This window comes from Cucurbita moschata, unplaced genomic scaffold, assembly GCF_002738365.1.
Source record: "Cucurbita moschata cultivar Rifu unplaced genomic scaffold, Cmos_1.0 Cmo_Scf00018, whole genome shotgun sequence".
Lineage (NCBI taxonomy): Eukaryota > Viridiplantae > Streptophyta > Magnoliopsida > Cucurbitales > Cucurbitaceae > Cucurbita > Cucurbita moschata.
The window spans coordinates 915,944-933,774 of NW_019268534.1; the positions used below are offsets into that span (position 1 = coordinate 915,944).

Genomic DNA, 17,831 nt, shown 5'->3' on the forward strand with positions numbered 1-17,831 from the left:
AAGCATTCATATTTCGTAAAACCAAACCAAACCTAATCCAACCAACCAATTTATTATTATTAATTATTAATTATTAATCAATTAATCAATTAATTAATAATCATGATTATAAGTCAACATTAAAAGGCAGCCAGCAACTTGCAAACGGGATCTCGCTCTCAATTCCTATGAGAGGCTGGCTTTATTATAGTAATAATAATTATTAAGGTTGATTTTTTTATCATATTATTATTCTAAATACAATTTCAATTTTAACCCGGGAAATTAACGTAAATGACATAGTTAACCTAATCCTTTCAGCCTTTCCCTCAAAGTTTTTAAGACGCGATTGCTAAAGAGAGGTTTCCACACACTTGTAAAGAATGTTTCGTTCTCCTCCTGAACCAACGTGGGATCCTAGTGATAATAAACCAATATTTTCAAATTTCTTCATCGCTATTTTATTATATATATTCCTATTGAAGTATGAATATAAGATTTTGAGGTCAGCTAAGGCATACCCACGTGTACTAAATCCCATATTTTCATCCATAGCTAAACATTTTGAGGTCCTTAACGATGAACATCAATCCTTACAGTAACCTGAGCAGTGCAAAAATGGAATAAAAAGGGGAAAAGGAAGCAAGAACGGGTGGCGGAAGAATGACAGGCTTACTTGTTCACAGTAGACTAATTGCTGGCATAAAATAAAACATCTGCGAACAGGAACTTCCTCTACCCGCTTTCCATCATTCAGACCCTTGATTCCAATGCCAAAAGGATCTTCTTTCTTGGCCCCTGAAAGCACAGTTCATAACTTGAGTATAACCTTCTTGCTTCCGTGCATTAAAACAAGAAACGAGCGGACAAAATGATGGCAAACACGTCGTTGATCGAGTCTAGTATACTCTTGAAGAATGTTGACAATATTTTTCTGTTTTTAAGTTATTCTCACATGAAGGGTTATCAAATTTTGGCATATAGACGTCTTTTGCTTGCTATATCTTCCTATCAAGAGCACATGAAAGCTGACTATTAGTTAAAACTGTACAGAAGACTTAAAGATTCTTCCACAAATCGTCTGCACAGTTTGGATGAAAGATCTTGAAGTTCAACAAGTTTCAAACTTCTAGGAGCGACGCCTATTTGTGTATTAGTGTAACAGTCCAAACCTACCGCTGGCAAATATTGTTTTCTTTGGATTTTCCTTTCTGGACTTCTCCTCAAGGTTTTAAAACGCATCTGTTAGGGAGAGGTTTTCACACCCTTATAAAACATGCTTCGTTCCCCTCTCCAACGAATGTGGGATCTCACAATCCACCCCCTTGGGGGTCCAGCGTCCTCGCTGGACTACTCGACTCTGATCATTTGTAACAGCCCAAGCCCGCCACTAGTAGATACTGCCCTCTTTAGGCTTTTCCATCCGGGCTTCCCCTCAAGGTTTTAAAATGCGTCTCTTAGAGAGAAGTTTTCACACCCTTGTAAAGAATGCTCCGTTCCCCTCTCCAACCAATGTGGGATCTCACAATTAGCCAACTCAGTTTCCCCCGAATCTTTTAGTAAAGCTCTATAACATAAAATGCACCTCAGTATTGGAGAACAATTAATGAGATGAGAGAGCTAGCTCGCATTGGTTGAGTCTACATATAACCACTTTCTTAGCTATTACTTTTGATTAAATATAACTGACCAAATACTTTCTTATCTGAGAAGCCACATACTGCTATTACTCCTAGTAGTGATAGGTTCAAATATTAGAATTCAGGGAACTAGCTGCTTAAGAAACATAAATACCTCACAGCTTCATCAACTAATACAATAAAGCATTTGAAACCACTTCTTAAATGTTAATAGCTAAACACTAAATAGTGAGTTCAAGACAGCTACTCAGGCACACAAGTAAAGATATAAGATGGCTGCAAACATACAATGCACACAATAATAATAATACTAAAAGCTTGAAATGAAATTAAATCATGCTCTTGTAAGTTTACCATTGGCACTCCTAAAGCCTTGAGATCTTCATCTCCCATGTGTACAAGCGCCGTCATATCAACCTATATGGAAGAGGTTCAAAGTTCTAATTAGTTGAGGGAAGTCTGGCTGAAATCTTCAAAAATGGATTTTATACTCGAAACATAAGATTTTCATACTTCCTCTGCTTGAAACGTAATGGAATATTTTTCAAGGCCCAAGGACTGTAGGAAGTCATCCACTGATGTATCACCCTGCATCAAGACTCGTGTTCGTCAAGAAAAGAAAAATTTAAAAACAAAACATCTAATTTTCAATAGTTCACATGGTTACTCGGCTGCAACGTAAGGTTGGCTATTCCAAATTTGATTACTACGAGTCTAGAATAACATGCATTTGGCCTACAGATAGGAAGTCTCTTCAGTTCATTAGCAAAGTAGCAAGACAAAGACTATACCAGATGCACTAATTTGAATACCCTGGCCTAACCGAGGCGCTCCGAGAGAATTCAGAAGCCAACGCAGCAAAAAAGTAAAAGAAAAGGGTGTACTTAAACAAATAACTTCCAGAAGTCCTCCCGACCAATGTCAACGAGCAAAAGAAATTAGTTTCTCAGAAAAGGTGACCAACCTAACCTCCATCATGTGTTTGACAGAATATATATTTTCTAATCTAAACAAAAATGACAAAAACTAATGCAAGTTTCTTGCCTTTTGAGTAGCCTTTTTCCTAGTAGCAGGGTTGGCTACAACTTTTTGAGTGGTTGAAGGACGAGTTTCGACAGTATCCCTTTTTCGGGATGTTTTTGTAACTTCCAATTTTAGTTTCGATGGATCATTATTTGCAGCTTGTGGCTTCATTGTGCCAGATAACTTTTCACGTAGGTCCCGCACTCCTGAAAATGATGCAGTTCCACTTTGTTGCTGACTTTTCTTTTGGAGCTTCAAGCGGAGATCTCGAGCATCGACTTTGTGGTCTTGAAAGCCAATAGAACATAGTCAAAAACTTATAAAGTGAATTAGAATCATCTAACAAAAGATGGGTTTTAGATGAGTGATACAATTACACTCAATTCGTACTTGAAGTTTGCGGCTTATCATTCTCATAGAGATCATGCTCCCACTTGTCATCTTCTCTCTGCCTGAAATGCATATGGTATGGACAAAATATAATGAAATCAGAACAACTCAACAAATAATAGCATGTAGATCCTCAAACCAAGCTAACTCAGCCACTCACACCAAAATAAGCATAAAAGCCATATCCCTATTCTAAAATATGCTAGCACGAATCGACCCAGTAAAATTTTGGCAATGGTAAATCCCAATTACACTTTGAATCTATATATTGAATGTGTCACAAATCTTTAGCATAATCTTGGCACTGCACAAAATCATGAAGCCAAAAATAACAGGAGCACCATTTCTCTAATAATCAAGTCAGCTTTGAAGCTGGCAGCTCTGCTATACTATACTAGTTGTAGGGCAGCGGGAGCTTTAAGAATTTAATATCAAGTAAAGAGGACTCTATCATGATCTTATGAATCTAAAGATCTCAAAATGAAAGAATGAGCTCTTTTGCTCGCCCCTCTCCCTATCTCTAAAGGGGCATAAGCACTGAACTTGATAGGGGATGGGATTCATTCACTTATATTACTGCTAGCAGAAGTCCGTCCAACTGCTCTGGCGGAAACCATTACTCTGAATTCTCCCGTGCTCTAGATATGACCTAATGTGACCCAACAATCCTCATGCATTCCATGGAAGCTGCAACAGCTCAAGGAGCTTAAAGGACATACAAATCTACAAGGTTCCAAAAACAACTCGAACGAGAAGAACCACGAAGTTACAACCAAAAGTAGCAACACCTTCACTCTCAAGTACAATCGCAAAAAACCAGCAAGTTCAACTACAGCAAAAGACACTACGGAAGTATGTTAGCCCTAAATTCCACCATTGCACTAAAACTTACGAATAACAGTACAAATTCCTAAAAACAATTACTTCCACATTTCAAAAAAATCCCAAAAACGCCAAACAAGGGTGGAAAAACAAAAAAAGAAGGACGAACCTCTTCCCAGTAATCGGCCGCCGGCGAGAAGAAAGGTCGGAAGAGTTTCCATTGAGGCGGTCCTTTATCGACCTATGGGTCTCGGTCTCCAATCGATCAGCATACATGTTTAGAGCTACACGAGGGACGAACAACTCAACCCTAACCCTAAATCCTGCTCGAGAGCAAAATTTGAAGCACGTATGATGGTACAGATTTCAGAAAAGTTTTGAAGGGTAAAGAAATCGGAAGAATTAGTGGAGCGAGATAGCGTGGGGAGCTGCAGTTCTTGTTTTTCCTTCGTTGCAGATGAAAAAGTGCAATCCTTTGTCTTCCAATGAACCGCAGTCCAATTCGTATCTAAAATCTTTTGCTTTTTAAATATTAACCCCCATTAACATTACCTACGAATTTATTATATTATATTATATATATATATATATACACATCATACCCCAAATGACAATTTCACTATTGTCCTATAGTCCAACCCATTGGGAGAGAATCAATAGATTTCTTTTCGAGAGTGATTCATCTTCCCCAAACGCAGTATACAACTCTTCATTGTACTGCATTCTTCAACTGTGCTTGTACCAATGAGAAGTAAAAAAAAAAAAAAAAAACCGTTAAGAAACCCTCCTAGCCCAATCCTAAAACTCTAATATCCTCTCCTCTATTACTCAGAAAAAGTGAGCCATCGGTTCAGGTACAAGATACTATCATTATCGTTTAGACAATTAGGCATCCAACCCGTAATAGCAACGACACTCTTTCCCTCTTCATCCAACCATTGTCAATGTCGTCTCTATTTACACGTTGTCATTGAAAATATTTGCTAAAACCATCACACCTAAATAGCAGTGAAAATTCTCTATTCATAGTCATTCAGAGAATCAAGTAAATTACCGAAGATAGGGAGAGAACAATAAATGAATACAAGATATTTGACTCTACTAAAAAAGAACAAATATTTGATTAAATATAATATATATGGTAAACTATAATTTATGGCTAAAGATAGTATATCGAGTAGCACTCATAAAATAAAAGCTTATTAAAATCACTAAAGGTACTACAGAAAGGAGTTAGGCACGCCCAAGAAGAAGATTGGCTATAACCAAGACAATGCTACAAATATCTTCCACAGCCTTTCCATTGCCCGACAGCGTTGATGGGTCCTTTGGCGGCTGCGTGAAGTTGTCCAGACAGTCGCTGGCCTCGGTCATGGCTCTAGAGGCTTGAATGTTGACGCCATTGTAGTCACCTTTCCCCAAGTTGCTCTTCGCACCCTCGATGACGACGACAACGTTGTTGTAGTGTTCGACACAGGTGGCGTAGAGCTCCTTAAGCCTGGGATCGACAGCCTTGGACGCCAGGGACTGGGCGAGGGCACAGCTTTGAGCAGCCTTGTTGTTGGCGAGGTTGAGGGTGAAGGTGGCGAGGTGTTTGAGGTTTGTGGTGCCGGCAGATTTCAAGACGTTAAAGCATAAAGAAGGGTTTCTAGTTTTCTTGCAGATGGTGAAAGGGGCACCGTTTGTGAAAGCTGCATGCATGGGAACGACGCCGTTGGAGAAGAGAAGTGAAAGGACGAAAGCTAAAAGAGAAGAGACTACAATAAAACTAGAAGACGTCATTTTTGTCTGTTTTTTGCTCCATTAAGGGATCACACACACATATATATATTTATACCCTACAAAAACTACACCTTTTAATAGCGTGCGTCTCCCGTTCATTAGGTTACGCTTTATTTAGCATAGCATCATATGAACACACCCCAAAGCATAGGTTAAGCTTTTTTCTCTCCAACGCCAATCACAAACTTCTCTCAACTTGTGTCGCTCGTTTGTTCGTGTCTTCAATTCGAGGAAACATTTCATTCCATCATCTTTTGACAATATTAAGGATATTTAGTACTGAATTATAGTCTACCATATATAAAAAGTCAAATATCTACTTACTATACTATCTTTACATTTATTGTTCTTTCCATATCCTTGTAATTTAGTACTGTATTAATAAATATGAGATTCTCTCTCCAACGATCTTCCCCTCGAACAAACTACACTATAGAGCCTCCCCCAAGGCCTATCGAGCCCACGAACAACCTCCCCATAGTTTAGGATCAAAGTGAAACCAAAAATAAATTAAAAGATGGGCTAATATAAAATTCAGTAGACTTTTTATTAGTTCATGGCAATCAAGAAAGTTACACCATAAAGGAATTAGGCACCCCCAATAAGAAGATTGGATACCACCAAGATAATGCTACAAATATCTTCCACCGTCTTCCCGTCGTCAGACAACGCCGACGAGTCCTTTGGCGGCTTCGTAAGGCTGTCCAGACAGTCATCGGCCTCCGTCATGGCTGCAGAAGCATAAGTGTTGACGCCATTGTAGTCACCATTCTCCAAGTTACTCTTCACACCCTCGATGTCGTCGACGGCGTCATCGAAGCGTCCGGCACAGGTGTCATAGTGCTCCTTAAGCTTGGGATCGGCGGCCTTGGACGCCAGGGATTGGGCAAGGGCACGACTTTCAGTAGCCTTGTCATGGGCGAGGTTGAGGGTGAAGGTGGCCAACCCTTTGAGGTCTGACGTGCCAGCCGATTTCAACACGTTTGAGCAAAAAGAAGGGTTTCTAGTTTTTGGGCAGATCGTGGAAACGACGTCGTTCGGGGAAGTTGCATTGCCATTCGAGAAGAGAATTGAAAGGACAAAAAGAGAAGAGACTGCAAGAACAATAGAATTCGCCATTTTTATGTGCTTTTTCTTACTTTCATATTCATTGTTCATACCTAATATATATATATATATATATATATATACATATATATATATATATATACAATGAATGGTGATTTGTTTCCAAATTTTTATGTGCAATAAATGTGTTACCATTATTTATAAAATTCCATTTTAATTTCCTATTTAATTTTCGGCGGTGACTTGTAGTCACATGGACATAGAATGAGTTGGCGATTCATAGATTATGACACGTGGACTAGGATCTCGTGCAGAACCCCCACAGAGTCGATGAGCAAAGCGGCCTCGATTGGGTCAACCATGAAAAATTGCATAAACCAACTTAAGTGAACATGAGCTGAGTCTCATTCGGTTAGACCATGAATCAATAAACATTTCGATAAGGCAAGAATTAGAGAACTAAAGAGATAGAATTGGAATAAACTTTATCCTATTTTATTCATCGTATTAATTAATTAATTATGATATAGGGTTTAATTTGCAAGGTTATTATTACATAATTTGTTGCCTTCATTAGCATGGTGAATATTGTTATAACAACTCATAATTAATCATTTATTTTTAATAATATATAAATAAAGTTTGTTATTTTATTCCGATAACACTAACTATATCACTGTTTAATGATTGACGAAGAAATATGTGTGTGGAGTATCATATACAATAAGTTTGAATAAGATTTGACCATAAAATATTTAATTTTTTTTATAAATTTGTTAACTGAGAAAATTAATATTTCACAAGATGATCATATATAACTCGATTTTAGTCGAATTTTTTCTTTGATTTGAATGAATTGAATTAGTTTTTAGTTGATTCATTAAGCCTACCTGTAAAGTTATGAGTCTCATGTGTAGTCAGTCGTTAACCGAGAGTGGCACCATCTAGTTTTCTCACTTATCTTCTTCAATGGGGTTGTGCCCATGCATGCAGCTTTTCGAGACGATGTCTTGAAATCTGCTTGCACCATAGACCTGAAAGGGCTAGCCACCTTCACCCTTGACCTCGCCCACAACAAAGCTGTTGAAACCCGTGCCCTTGCCCAATCCTTGGCGTCCAAGGCTGCTGATCCCAAGCTTAAGGAGCGCTATGCTACCTGTGTTGAACTCTACGATGATGCCGTCGACCACATCGAGGATGGGAAGGACAACTTGGGGGAAGGTGACTACATTGGCCTTAATATTAAGGCGTTTGCAGCCATGACGGAGGCCAGCGACGGTCTCGACAACTTCACGCAGTCGCTGAAGGACCCATCGGTGCTGCCTGCCAACGGGAAGGCTGTGGAAGATATTAGTTGCATCATCTTGGTTATAGCCAATCTTCTTCTTGGCCGTGCCTAACTCCTTTTTGTTTAACCTTTCTTCCCATTTTATACTACAAACCTCGGTAGAATGTCATCAATCAATAATATGTCTGTTTTGAATCCTAATCCTTCACTTCTATCTTTGAATCATATTAACGGAAATAACATGACACGGTCACTTTTAATCGTAAATCATTATCATCTCGACAATTAGACATCAATCAATAATCACAACGACACTCTTTTCATCCTCATCCAACCATTGTCAATGTCGTCTCTATTTGCCTATAAACCGTTATCATTAAGAATATTTGTTAAAATCAATATGATATCAATAATAAGCGGTAATAAAAAAGTAAATATCTATATATTTGATTAAATATGATATATATGGTAAACTATAATTCACGATTATAAATATCTCTTATTAAAATCAAGAAAGGTACAACAAAAAGGAGTTTAGACCGACCCAATAAGAAGGTTGGCTATAACCAAGATAATACTACAAATATCTTCCACAGCCTTCCCGTTGCCAGGCAGCGCCGATGGGTCCTTCGGCGGCTGCGTGAAGCTGTCCAGACAGTCGCCGGCCTCCGTCATGGCTGCAGATGCCTTAATGTTGACGCCATTGTAGTCACCTTCCCCCAAGTAGTTCTTCCCATCCTCGATGCCATCGGCAGCATTGCCGTAGAATTCAGCACAGGTGTCATAGCGCTCCTTAAGCTTGGGATCGGCGGCCTTGGACGCCAGGGACTGGGCGAGGGCATGGCTTTCAGCAGCTTTGTCATGGGCGAGGTTGAGGGTGAAGGTGGCCAGCTCTTTGAGGTCGGAGGTGCCAGCAAATTTCAACACGTCTAAGCAAAAAGAAGGGTTTCTAGTTTTTGGACAGATGGTCGAAGCGACATCGTTTGGGGAAGCTGCATCGCCATTGGAGAAGAGAACTGAAAGGACAAAAAGAGAAGAGACCGCAAGAACAATAGAATTCGCCATTTTTATGTGCTTTTTCTTAATTTCATATATATATATATATATATATATAATTTCCAAATTCAAAATGATAACTGGTGCAATAAATGTGTTACCATTATTTAAAAAATTCCATCTTAATTTCTTATTTAATTTTTCGGCCGTTACTTGTAGTCACATGGACATAGAATGAGTTGGTGACTCATAGATTATGACACGTGGACTAGGATCTCGTGCAGAACCCCCAATGGGTCGATGAGCGAAGCCACCTCAATTGGGTCAACCATGAAAATTGCATGAACCAGCTTAAGTGAACATGAGCTGAATCTCGATTGGGTTAGACCATGAATCAATAAACATCTCGATAAGGCAAGAATTAGAGAACTAAAGAGATAGAAACTCGAATAAACTTTATCCATCATATTAATTAATTAATTATGATATAGGGTTTAATTTGGAAGGTTATTATTACATTATTTATTTTGTTGCCTTAGTTAGCATGGATGAATATTGTTATAACAGCTCATAATTAATCATTTATTTTTAATAGTATGCAAATAAAGTTTGGTATTTTATCTCGATAATACTATCGATATGACTGATTAGTCGTTCACGAAAAAATATGTGAGTGGGAGTATGATATACAATAAGTTTGAATAAGATTTTACCATAAAATATTTAATTCTTTCTTTATAAATTCATTAATTGAGAAAATTAATATTTCACAAGATAATCATATATGACTCAGATTTTAAGTCTGAGTTATGAGTTTTTTTTTTTTATTGGAATGAATTGAAGTAGTTTTTTTTAGGTGATTCAATAAGCGTGTAAAGCTATGACTCCGGTAGTTAGTAGTTAACACGAGAGTGGCACCCATCTCGTATAACACACCAAGAAAATGTGCATAATAACAAAGCTAAGTTTGTGATTGGGTTTGGAGAGAAAAAAGCGTAACCTATTTTTTCTATTTTTGTTAATTTTTCTTTTAATAGCGTTTTACTTAAAATTCTTACCTCAAAAAGCTATTAAAAGGTATATTTGTGAGTGTATAAATAGGTAAATCCTTTGTATGAATTAATTGAGCAAAACAGACAAAAATAAATAAATAAAAAATGGCATCTTCTAGTTTTCTTGTAGTCTCCTCTCTTTTAGCCTTGGTCCTCTCAGTTCTCTTCTTCAATGGGGTCGTGCCCATGCATGCAGCTTCCTCAGACGACGTCGTTTCCACCATCTGCAATTCCACCATCTGCAAGAAAACTAGAAACCTTTCTATTTGCTTTAACGTGTTGAAATCTGCTGGCACCACAGACCTAAAAGGGCTGGCCACCTTCACCCTCAACCTCGCCCACGACAAGACTATTGGAAACCGTGCCCTCGCCCAGTCCTTGGCGTCCAAGGTCGCGGATCCCGATCTTAAGGAGCGCTATGACACTTGTGTCGAACGCTACAACGATGCCGTCAAGGACATCGAGGGTGCGAAGGGCTACTTGGGGAAAGGTGACTATAAAGGGCTCAACACTTATACTTTTGGAGCCATGACGGAGGTCGATGCCTGTCTGTTCAGCCTTTCGAAGCTGCCAAAGGACTCATCGACGCTCCCGGGCAATGGGAAGGCCGTTGAAGATATTTATAGTATCATCTTGGTTATAGCCAATCTTCTTCTTGGGCATGCCTAACTCCTTTTTGTTCCACATTTCTTCATTTTATACTGCAAAACTTGTACCTAGAATGCCATGAATCAATAATATGTCTGTTTTGACTCGATAACCCGACTAATCTAAATCATTGTACCTTGGATTAAGTTCTTTTTTATTTGGATTAAACCTAGTTTATGAAAAATTAACTTAAGTTTGCTAATAGACGACCAATCTGAAATTAGTGTAAATTATAATCTTATTTTACTTTTAAAAAATTAAAATTTTACTTTTAAATAGATTAAAAAAAATTTAATATTTGATAGTTGAATTTATAAAATTTTAAATACATTTTATAAATATTGGATATTTGAATTTATAAAATTTTAAATATACTCTAATATTAAAATGTTATTAAAATGTTAGATGAACACAACTCTATACGATAGTATAATATTATTCTATTTGAGCATAAACTCTCGTGACTTTATTTTGGACTTTCCAAAAGGCCTCAAACCAATAGAGAGTATTCTTTGATTATAAACACATGATCATTTCATCCAACATCCAAGATACGGTTTCAGACCGAAGCCTTCGTACAGAACGGAATCTACAGATTGAAAGACGAGGACGTGATGGAAGGAGCAGACATCGATTCAGAGCTCTTTGCAGCCATTGAGGGTTCGAGGATGGCGGTGGCTGTCGGGCAATGGGGAGGCTATGGAAAATATTTGTAGCATCATCTTGGTTATAGCCAATCTTCTTCTTGGGCGTGCCTAACTCCTTTTTGTTCAACGTTTCTTAATTTTATACTACAAACCTATGTAGTACTTGGAATGCCATCAATCAATAATATGCCTGTTTTGATTCCTATAAATTTGAGGTTATGAATTACTGATCTCACTTGATTTTATTTTAAATTAAAAAATTAATGATATTCAATAAATAATAATATAATAGAATGGTAAATTATTTTAATTATATATATATATATATGTATATATATATTTCAATTGAACACAATATGTTCCAAATATTAAATAACATTTTTGCATTATCATTGTATTTTGATTTAAATTACTAAACTTTAAAATATTATTGAATTACATTTAAAAATATAAAATATAGCAAATTGGATGACTAAAAACTTTTTATTGGGTTCGATCTTTTCCGGGTTAGGTTTAGTTTAGGAAAGATCGAAAATTCAATTCAGTTTACAATTCAACTTTATTTAATTTTTAAAAATTTAAGAATGTTTAATATTTATTATCGGATAATATTTGATATTTAAATTTTATAAAAATTTTAAATTAATTTATTATAAATTAGATATTTTTATGGAAGAAGACGAGTTAAGGACCACGTTTTGATAGGAGGGAACCGTACCAGAAGAGTCTACGCAGAGCAAGATCAGAGATTCCAATTTCAAACAAAATTAAGCTCTCAATTACTTCCATTCATGGCGGCTTCGTCGTCGTCGTTGTCAAGTCGCCTTTGGAAATACGACGTGTTTCTAAGTTTTAGAGGCGAAGACACTCGCGGCGGTTTCACAGGCCATCTCTACGAAGCTTTCGTACGGAACGGAATCCACACATTCAAAGACGACGACGACATGGAAGAAGGAACAAACATTTCTTCTGAGCTATTTGCAGCCATTGAGGCTTCGAGGATGGCCGTGGTTGTGATCTCAGAACACTACGCTTCTTCACGATGGTGCCTTGCGGAGTTGGTTAAGATACTCGAGTGCAGAGAGCATATGGGAATGAAGGTTATGCCTATCTTTTACAAAGTGGATCTTTCTGATGTTCGAAACCAGAGGGGAAGTTTTGGGAAAGCTTTTCTTAAACATGAAGCCAGATTTGGAGAAGACGACTCGAAGGTGCTTCAATGGAGGAAGGCTCTGTTTGAGATCGCCGGCCTTAAAGCTTGGGTTTCTGATAATCGGTAATCAACTATTCTTTCCCCTTTTTGTTAATCTCTTCAATTTTAAAACTCTTAGGTTTTGTTCGTATTGATTAGAACGCTTGAATCAAAGCTTAAAGAAGACATCTGTGAAGCAATATTGAGAAGAATCAAACCTAATTTGACACTCATTGAGAAAGAAAAAGTTGTGGGAGTCACTTCAAAACTAAACCAACTTTTTTCCCTTTTGAATCCAAACACGAATGATGACGACGACGACGAGGATAATAATGTGATCTTGGTGGGAATACACGGGATGGGTGGCATTGGCAAGTCAACCATAGCTCGAGTTTGTTACGAGCAAATTCGAGGCGAATTCAAAGCTCATTGCTTCATCTCCAACGTTCGAGAGCAATTCGAAACGGCTGGTATTACTCACTTACAAAGCAAACTCCTCTCAGGAATAACATTCTCAATGAAGAAGATTGACAAAGGGGATGATCTAGATGGCAGGGCTTTGATTAGCAAAGCAATTTCCCTAAAGAAGACACTTCTTGTCCTAGATGATGTGGATCATCTTGACCAAATAACGAAACTGATACCCGACAAGGATTGCTTTGTCGATGGTAGCAGAGTCATCATCACAACAAGAAATGCTGATTTGCTTTCGACACATGGGGTGAAAAGAATGTTCAAAATGGAAGAACTTGAGTACGAGGAATCCCTTCAACTCCTAAGTTTGAATGCTTTTAAGGAAAGGTGTCCAAGAGAAGGTTATTTGGGACAGTCCGACCGCATTGTTAAGCTTGCTGGTGGTCATCCTCTGGCACTTCAAGTCTTGGGGAGCTCTTTACAGAACAAAGATTTGAGCGTTTGGGATTACGTTATAGAAAGGCTCCAAGGAGGTTGGAGTATTGATGACAAGATTTTCAAGTGTCTTAAAGTAAGTTACGATGGGTTGGATGATGAGCAGAAGGAGATTTTTCTTGATATTGCTTGCTTCTTCAAGGGAAAGAGAAGGGATCTTGTAGAGGAAATACTCGATGGATGTGATTTATATGCCAAGAGAAACATTGAACTTCTCATTCAAAAATCTCTCGTAACTTTATCTCATCACAATAGATTACAAATGCATGATTTATTGCAAGAAATGGGTCGAAAAGTTGTTCCTCAAAAACCTGTTCGAGATCGGCTGTGGTGCCTCAAGAACATCAAAAGCGTGGTAAGATGTGATGCTCATTTGTTATGATTGTTGAGGATTTTTAAGTAAGGACTACATCTCCATTGGTATTAGGCATTTTAGGGAAACCAAAAGTAAAGCCATGAGAGCTTATACTCAAAGTCGACAATATCATACCATTGTGGAGGGTCTGTGATTCCTAACATGGTACCAGAGTCATGCCCTTAACTTAGCCATATCAATAAATTCCTCAAGTGTTGAACAAAAGATGTCGTGAGTGTCGAAAGTGTAGTCAAAAGTGACTCAAGTGTCGAACAAATGATGTAATTTGTTCAAGGGCTCGAGAGAAAGAGTCGAGTCTTGATTAAGGGGTGGCTGTTCGAGGGCTCCATAGGCCTTAAAAAGGCTCTACGGTATACTTTGTTCAAGGAGAGGACCGTTGAGGATTGTTGGGAGGGAGTCTCACATTGGCTAACTAAGGGGATGATCATGAGTTTATGAGTAAGGAATACATCTCCATTGGTATGGGACTTTTTGGGGAAACCAAAAGCAAAGCCACGAGAGCTTATGCTCAAAGTGGACAACATCATACCATTGTGGAGGGTTCATGAATCCTAACAATGATTCTCTTATTTCTTTGTATCAACTTTCAAATTTGCAGGTCACAGAAGCATCGATCCAAAGCATATTTTTGAAGTCCACAGGAAAAATTGTTCTAATCCCACTCTCATTGTCAAGAATGCACCAACTTAGGTTGCTTAACTTTCACAATGTGAGACTGCAAGACCAATCGGAATGCTGCATTCCGAGTGAGTTAAGATATTTGAAGTGGAAAAGATATCCTTTTGAGTTTCTGCCATTGAATTCTGAAGTAGACTATAACCTCATTCAGCTCCACATGTGCTACAGCAATTTGAAACAACTCTGGCATGGAGAAAAGGTAACAATATTTAGCTGTTCTTTTGCAGTTTAATCCTTGCATGTTTTAAGAATTTGTTCAATGTTCTGATAGAATTTGGAGAAGCTGAAGTATATCAAAGTTGGGCACTCTCAGAAATTGTTCAAAACTCCGAACTTCACACAGCTTCCAAATCTAGAAAGATTAGATCTTGAAGGCTGCACTAATCTGAGCAACATCCATCCATCCATATTCATTGCCAAAAAACTCACTTTTCTGAGTATGAAGAATTGCATCAATATCACTAATCTTCCCCTCCAGATTACCATACATAATCTTGAAGTTTTCATTCTCTCTGGTTGTTCAAAGCTCAAGAAGCTCCCTGAATTTATAGGCAATACAGATAGTTTACTGGAACTCCGTTTAGATGGCACCTACATAGCTGAGCTACCTTCATCAGTTGCAAGCTTGAATCGCCTGACGGTACTAAATTTAATGAATTGTAAGAAGTTGGTTTCTGTTTCTTTTTCCTTTAACAGGATATCCTCCCTTGAATCCCTCAATCTCTGTGGATGTTCAAAGCTTGGAAACCGAACAAGAACGTCGGACAGCGGTGCTCAACATGCGACGATCAAACGGTTAGTCCTAAGTTTGTATAGAGCTCCAAGGAGCGGCGTTTTCGGAATCCCATCAATGTCTGGTCTTTACTCTCTTACTGAATTGAATCTTAGCAATTGCAACATTGAAACGATCCCAGAAGGGATCGAGGGTTTGGTGTGGTTGAGAATGCTGAATCTAAGTAACAACAGCTTCACTGAGCTTCCAGCAAGCTTAGCTCAACTTCATAATCTAAGATCCTTAAACATGAATGGATGCAAGAAACTTGTGCAGGTTCCAGAGCTCCCGGCAAGGATTATGAAGTTGAAGATGAAGGATTGCATTTCACTGAAAACATCTACGGCCATTTCCAAGATGGACCGTTTGTACTTCATGACAGGGGTCAACCTTCAGAATTGCTACCAATTAGCCGACGATAAACACATCCAAACTTTGCTCACTTCATGGATGCAGGTTAGTTTTGGACGGTTAGTATATTTTTTCGATTAAGAAGTCAAATGTAACAGCCTATCTGTTAGGGGAGGTTTGCACACTCTTAAAAAGAATGCTTCGTTCTCCTCTCCAACCGATGTGAAATCTCACGATCCACCCCCAAATGGGGCCCAGCATTCTCGCTGACACTCTATCTTCTTTTCTCCCCAACCGATGAGAGATCTCACAATCCACCCCCAAATGGGGCCCAACATTCTCGTTGGCACTCTGTCTTCTTTTCAACCGATGTGGGATCTCACAATCCACTCCCTTCGGGTAGTCCTTTTTAGGCTTTTCCATTCGGACTTCCCCTCGAGATTTTGTGGAATGTCACAATCCACTCCCTTCGGGAAGTTTCCACACCCTTATAAACAATGCTTCGTTCTCCTCCTCAACGAAACCGACATGGGATCTCACATCAAATATTTAAACTAAGTTTGAATCTTCACCCACGTGATAAAAACTAATAAAGTTTCTAAATTTTGTTGCATTCATATCACAGTGGATGATGAGTGGATTTTATGACGTGCAGAAGACGGCCTTCCAGACAGAAAAGCTAAGCATTATGATACCTGGGAGTGAGATTCCAGATTGGTTTACAACAACCAAAATGGGTTCTTCAATCAGTATGAAATGGGATCCAAATGCACGTAATGGCAACAAGATTTGCTTTGCTTTGTGCGTGGTTTTTGGCCCGACTCACCCACAAAACATCACCACCGTCGTTTCCTTTGCCATTTCTGCATCAATGATCATTGAAAAGGAACTAGATGGGTCTGCTAGGGAGGAGGACGAAGCTTGTGGGCATGTGTTCTTGAGTTCAGGCATGGAAACGGTAGATCATGTTTGGATGTTCGTGTTGCCTTGCACCGAGTCATATTTGGAGATAGAGTTTCGATTTGGTCTCAGGGTTAATCCTTCTCACTCTATTCCTTCAATGGGTTTGAAAAAATGTGGAGTTCGTTTGATTAATATGGAAGAAGACGAGGCAGCCGTTGCATGGAAGGGCAATTTTATTCTCTTGAAGAACTCCTTCAGATTATGGCAAAAGTTGACAGTAATGAAGAAAAGAGGCCACTGCCGAAGACTTTGATTATTTTGTTTTCTTTTAGAAGCAAAAAAATGCCACCGAATTATCCACCGCCAGCGGATATTGTCTGTTTTAGACGTTACGTAGCGCCATCAACCTTAACGCGTGAGGTTTTTAGACATTTATAAGGAATGTTTCGTTCTTCTCTCTAACTGACGTGAGATCTCATAATTCACACCCCATGAGAGTCGAGCATCCTCACTGGCACACTGGGAGTTGAGGAATCTCACAACTGATAACTTCTTCTAGAAATGTTCCATGATTACTAACTTCTCAACACATGATTCCCACGTCCCATAATTTTAACCAAGCCAAGCTTGACTCATATTCCTTGTGGCAAAACATAGAATGATGGCAAGGACTACTTTTTGTGATGACAACAAAAAACGTTGGTAAAACAAATATTTGTCGACGTATTAGCATTCTCTGTGTACTATATATCCTTTAGATTATTCATTGAATATAACCTTATGGTATGTTAACTACACATTGTTCAATATTACATTAATAACCTTGAATTTCTTGTATTTTTCAAATGGTAGGGCTTAAATCTCTTGTCAAGCAATAGGACTTCAAAGCCAACACATTGTATCAAAATAAAAATGTCGATAATAATAAGAGATAATTTTAAAAGAGCGAGGAGAAGTTTCATGACAATAATGATAACTGGTGCAAACCCTAATTCCGACTTATTTTTCAATTCTAAGCAACATTGGCAACATTGGCAGAAGATGATGGAACGAACAAACGAACCATACCATGAGTTGGGAGAAGTTTGTGATTAGCATTGAAGAGAAAAAAGCGTACCCTAGATTTTGGGGTCTTTTCACGTAATGCTATGTTAAATAAAGAACATAAGGAACGGAAGAGACACCCCCTCAATTTTGTTTCGTTTTTTTTTTTTTTTTGTTTCGTTTTTCTTTTAATAGCATTTTACTTAAAATTCTATCCTCAAAAGCTATTAAAAGGTATTTGTTTGAAACCCTCAATATGAATTAATTGAGC

The 17,831-nt window shown here is 38.2% G+C and overlaps 7 protein-coding genes across 9 annotated transcripts; 3 read left to right on the forward strand and 4 right to left on the reverse strand.

The window, feature by feature from the left end:
- Nucleotides 1-477: 477 nt before the first annotated feature.
- On the reverse strand, nucleotides 478-4,358 carry LOC111455926 (ankyrin repeat and SAM domain-containing protein 6-like). Its single transcript, XM_023097579.1, has 6 exons — nucleotides 4,024-4,358; nucleotides 3,033-3,094; nucleotides 2,664-2,929; nucleotides 2,133-2,207; nucleotides 1,974-2,036; nucleotides 478-777 (listed from the first exon to the last, which is right to left on the reverse strand). Exons 1-6 carry the CDS (start codon nucleotides 4,128-4,130, stop codon nucleotides 733-735), a joined length of 618 nt encoding a protein of 205 aa, XP_022953347.1. The 5' UTR covers nucleotides 4,131-4,358; the 3' UTR covers nucleotides 478-732.
- Nucleotides 4,359-5,087: 729 nt separating this feature from the next.
- Nucleotides 5,088-5,636, reverse strand: LOC111456292 (pectinesterase inhibitor-like). Its single transcript, XM_023098120.1, has one exon. It carries the CDS (start codon nucleotides 5,634-5,636, stop codon nucleotides 5,088-5,090), a length of 549 nt encoding a protein of 182 aa, XP_022953888.1.
- A 588-nt stretch (nucleotides 5,637-6,224) lies between these two features.
- Nucleotides 6,225-6,755, reverse strand: LOC111456293 (pectinesterase inhibitor-like). Its single transcript, XM_023098121.1, has one exon. The coding sequence runs from the start codon at nucleotides 6,753-6,755 to the stop codon at nucleotides 6,225-6,227; it is 531 nt and encodes a 176-aa protein (XP_022953889.1).
- A 932-nt stretch (nucleotides 6,756-7,687) lies between these two features.
- Nucleotides 7,688-8,104, forward strand: LOC111456294 (pectinesterase inhibitor-like). Its single transcript, XM_023098123.1, has one exon. The coding sequence runs from the start codon at nucleotides 7,688-7,690 to the stop codon at nucleotides 8,102-8,104; it is 417 nt and encodes a 138-aa protein (XP_022953891.1).
- A 422-nt stretch (nucleotides 8,105-8,526) lies between these two features.
- On the reverse strand, nucleotides 8,527-9,057 carry LOC111456295 (pectinesterase inhibitor-like). The gene has a single exon (XM_023098124.1). The coding sequence runs from the start codon at nucleotides 9,055-9,057 to the stop codon at nucleotides 8,527-8,529; it is 531 nt and encodes a 176-aa protein (XP_022953892.1).
- A 1,088-nt stretch (nucleotides 9,058-10,145) lies between these two features.
- Nucleotides 10,146-10,709, forward strand: LOC111456296 (pectinesterase inhibitor-like). Its single transcript, XM_023098125.1, has one exon. It carries the CDS (start codon nucleotides 10,146-10,148, stop codon nucleotides 10,707-10,709), a length of 564 nt encoding a protein of 187 aa, XP_022953893.1.
- Nucleotides 10,710-12,032: 1,323 nt separating this feature from the next.
- Nucleotides 12,033-16,860, forward strand: LOC111455924 (TMV resistance protein N-like). Of its 3 annotated transcripts, XM_023097577.1 has the most exons (6): nucleotides 12,033-12,611; nucleotides 12,687-13,791; nucleotides 14,411-14,689; nucleotides 14,762-15,285; nucleotides 15,379-15,718; nucleotides 16,239-16,860. In XM_023097577.1, the coding sequence occupies exons 1-6, from the start codon at nucleotides 12,127-12,129 to the stop codon at nucleotides 16,827-16,829; spliced, it is 3,324 nt and encodes a 1,107-aa protein (XP_022953345.1). In that variant the 5' UTR covers nucleotides 12,033-12,126; the 3' UTR covers nucleotides 16,830-16,860. The 3 variants fall into 3 exon arrangements, with proteins under 3 accessions (XP_022953345.1, XP_022953343.1, XP_022953344.1); XM_023097575.1 differs by having other exon boundaries at nucleotides 14,762-15,718; XM_023097576.1 differs by having other exon boundaries at nucleotides 14,762-15,718; nucleotides 16,269-16,860.
- Nucleotides 16,861-17,831: the final 971 nt, after the last annotated feature.

Bases quoted from the DNA above. Each gene is read 5' to 3' on its own strand.
- LOC111456292 (XM_023098120.1), bottom strand. From the start codon at position 5,636: ATGACGTCTTCTAGTTTTATTGTAGTCTCTTCTCTTTTAGCTTTCGTC.
- LOC111455924 (XM_023097575.1), top strand. From the start codon at position 12,127: ATGGCGGCTTCGTCGTCGTCGTTGTCAAGTCGCCTTTGGAAATACGAC. The intron at 12,612-12,686 runs GTAATCAACTAT...CGTATTGATTAG, and splicing joins GCTTGGGTTTCTGATAATCG to AACGCTTGAATCAAAGCTTA. The intron at 15,719-16,238 runs GTTAGTTTTGGA...TTCATATCACAG, and splicing joins TGCTCACTTCATGGATGCAG to TGGATGATGAGTGGATTTTA.
- LOC111456294 (XM_023098123.1), top strand. From the start codon at position 7,688: ATGCATGCAGCTTTTCGAGACGATGTCTTGAAATCTGCTTGCACCATA.
- LOC111456296 (XM_023098125.1), top strand. From the start codon at position 10,146: ATGGCATCTTCTAGTTTTCTTGTAGTCTCCTCTCTTTTAGCCTTGGTC.
- LOC111456295 (XM_023098124.1), bottom strand. From the start codon at position 9,057: ATGGCGAATTCTATTGTTCTTGCGGTCTCTTCTCTTTTTGTCCTTTCA.
- LOC111456293 (XM_023098121.1), bottom strand. From the start codon at position 6,755: ATGGCGAATTCTATTGTTCTTGCAGTCTCTTCTCTTTTTGTCCTTTCA.
- LOC111455926 (XM_023097579.1), bottom strand. From the start codon at position 4,130: ATGTATGCTGATCGATTGGAGACCGAGACCCATAGGTCGATAAAGGAC. The intron at 2,930-3,032 runs GTACGAATTGAG...TTGGCTTTCAAG, and splicing joins TGATAAGCCGCAAACTTCAA to ACCACAAAGTCGATGCTCGA. The intron at 2,208-2,663 runs GCAAGAAACTTG...GTCTTGATGCAG, and splicing joins GGAAAAAGGCTACTCAAAAG to GGTGATACATCAGTGGATGA.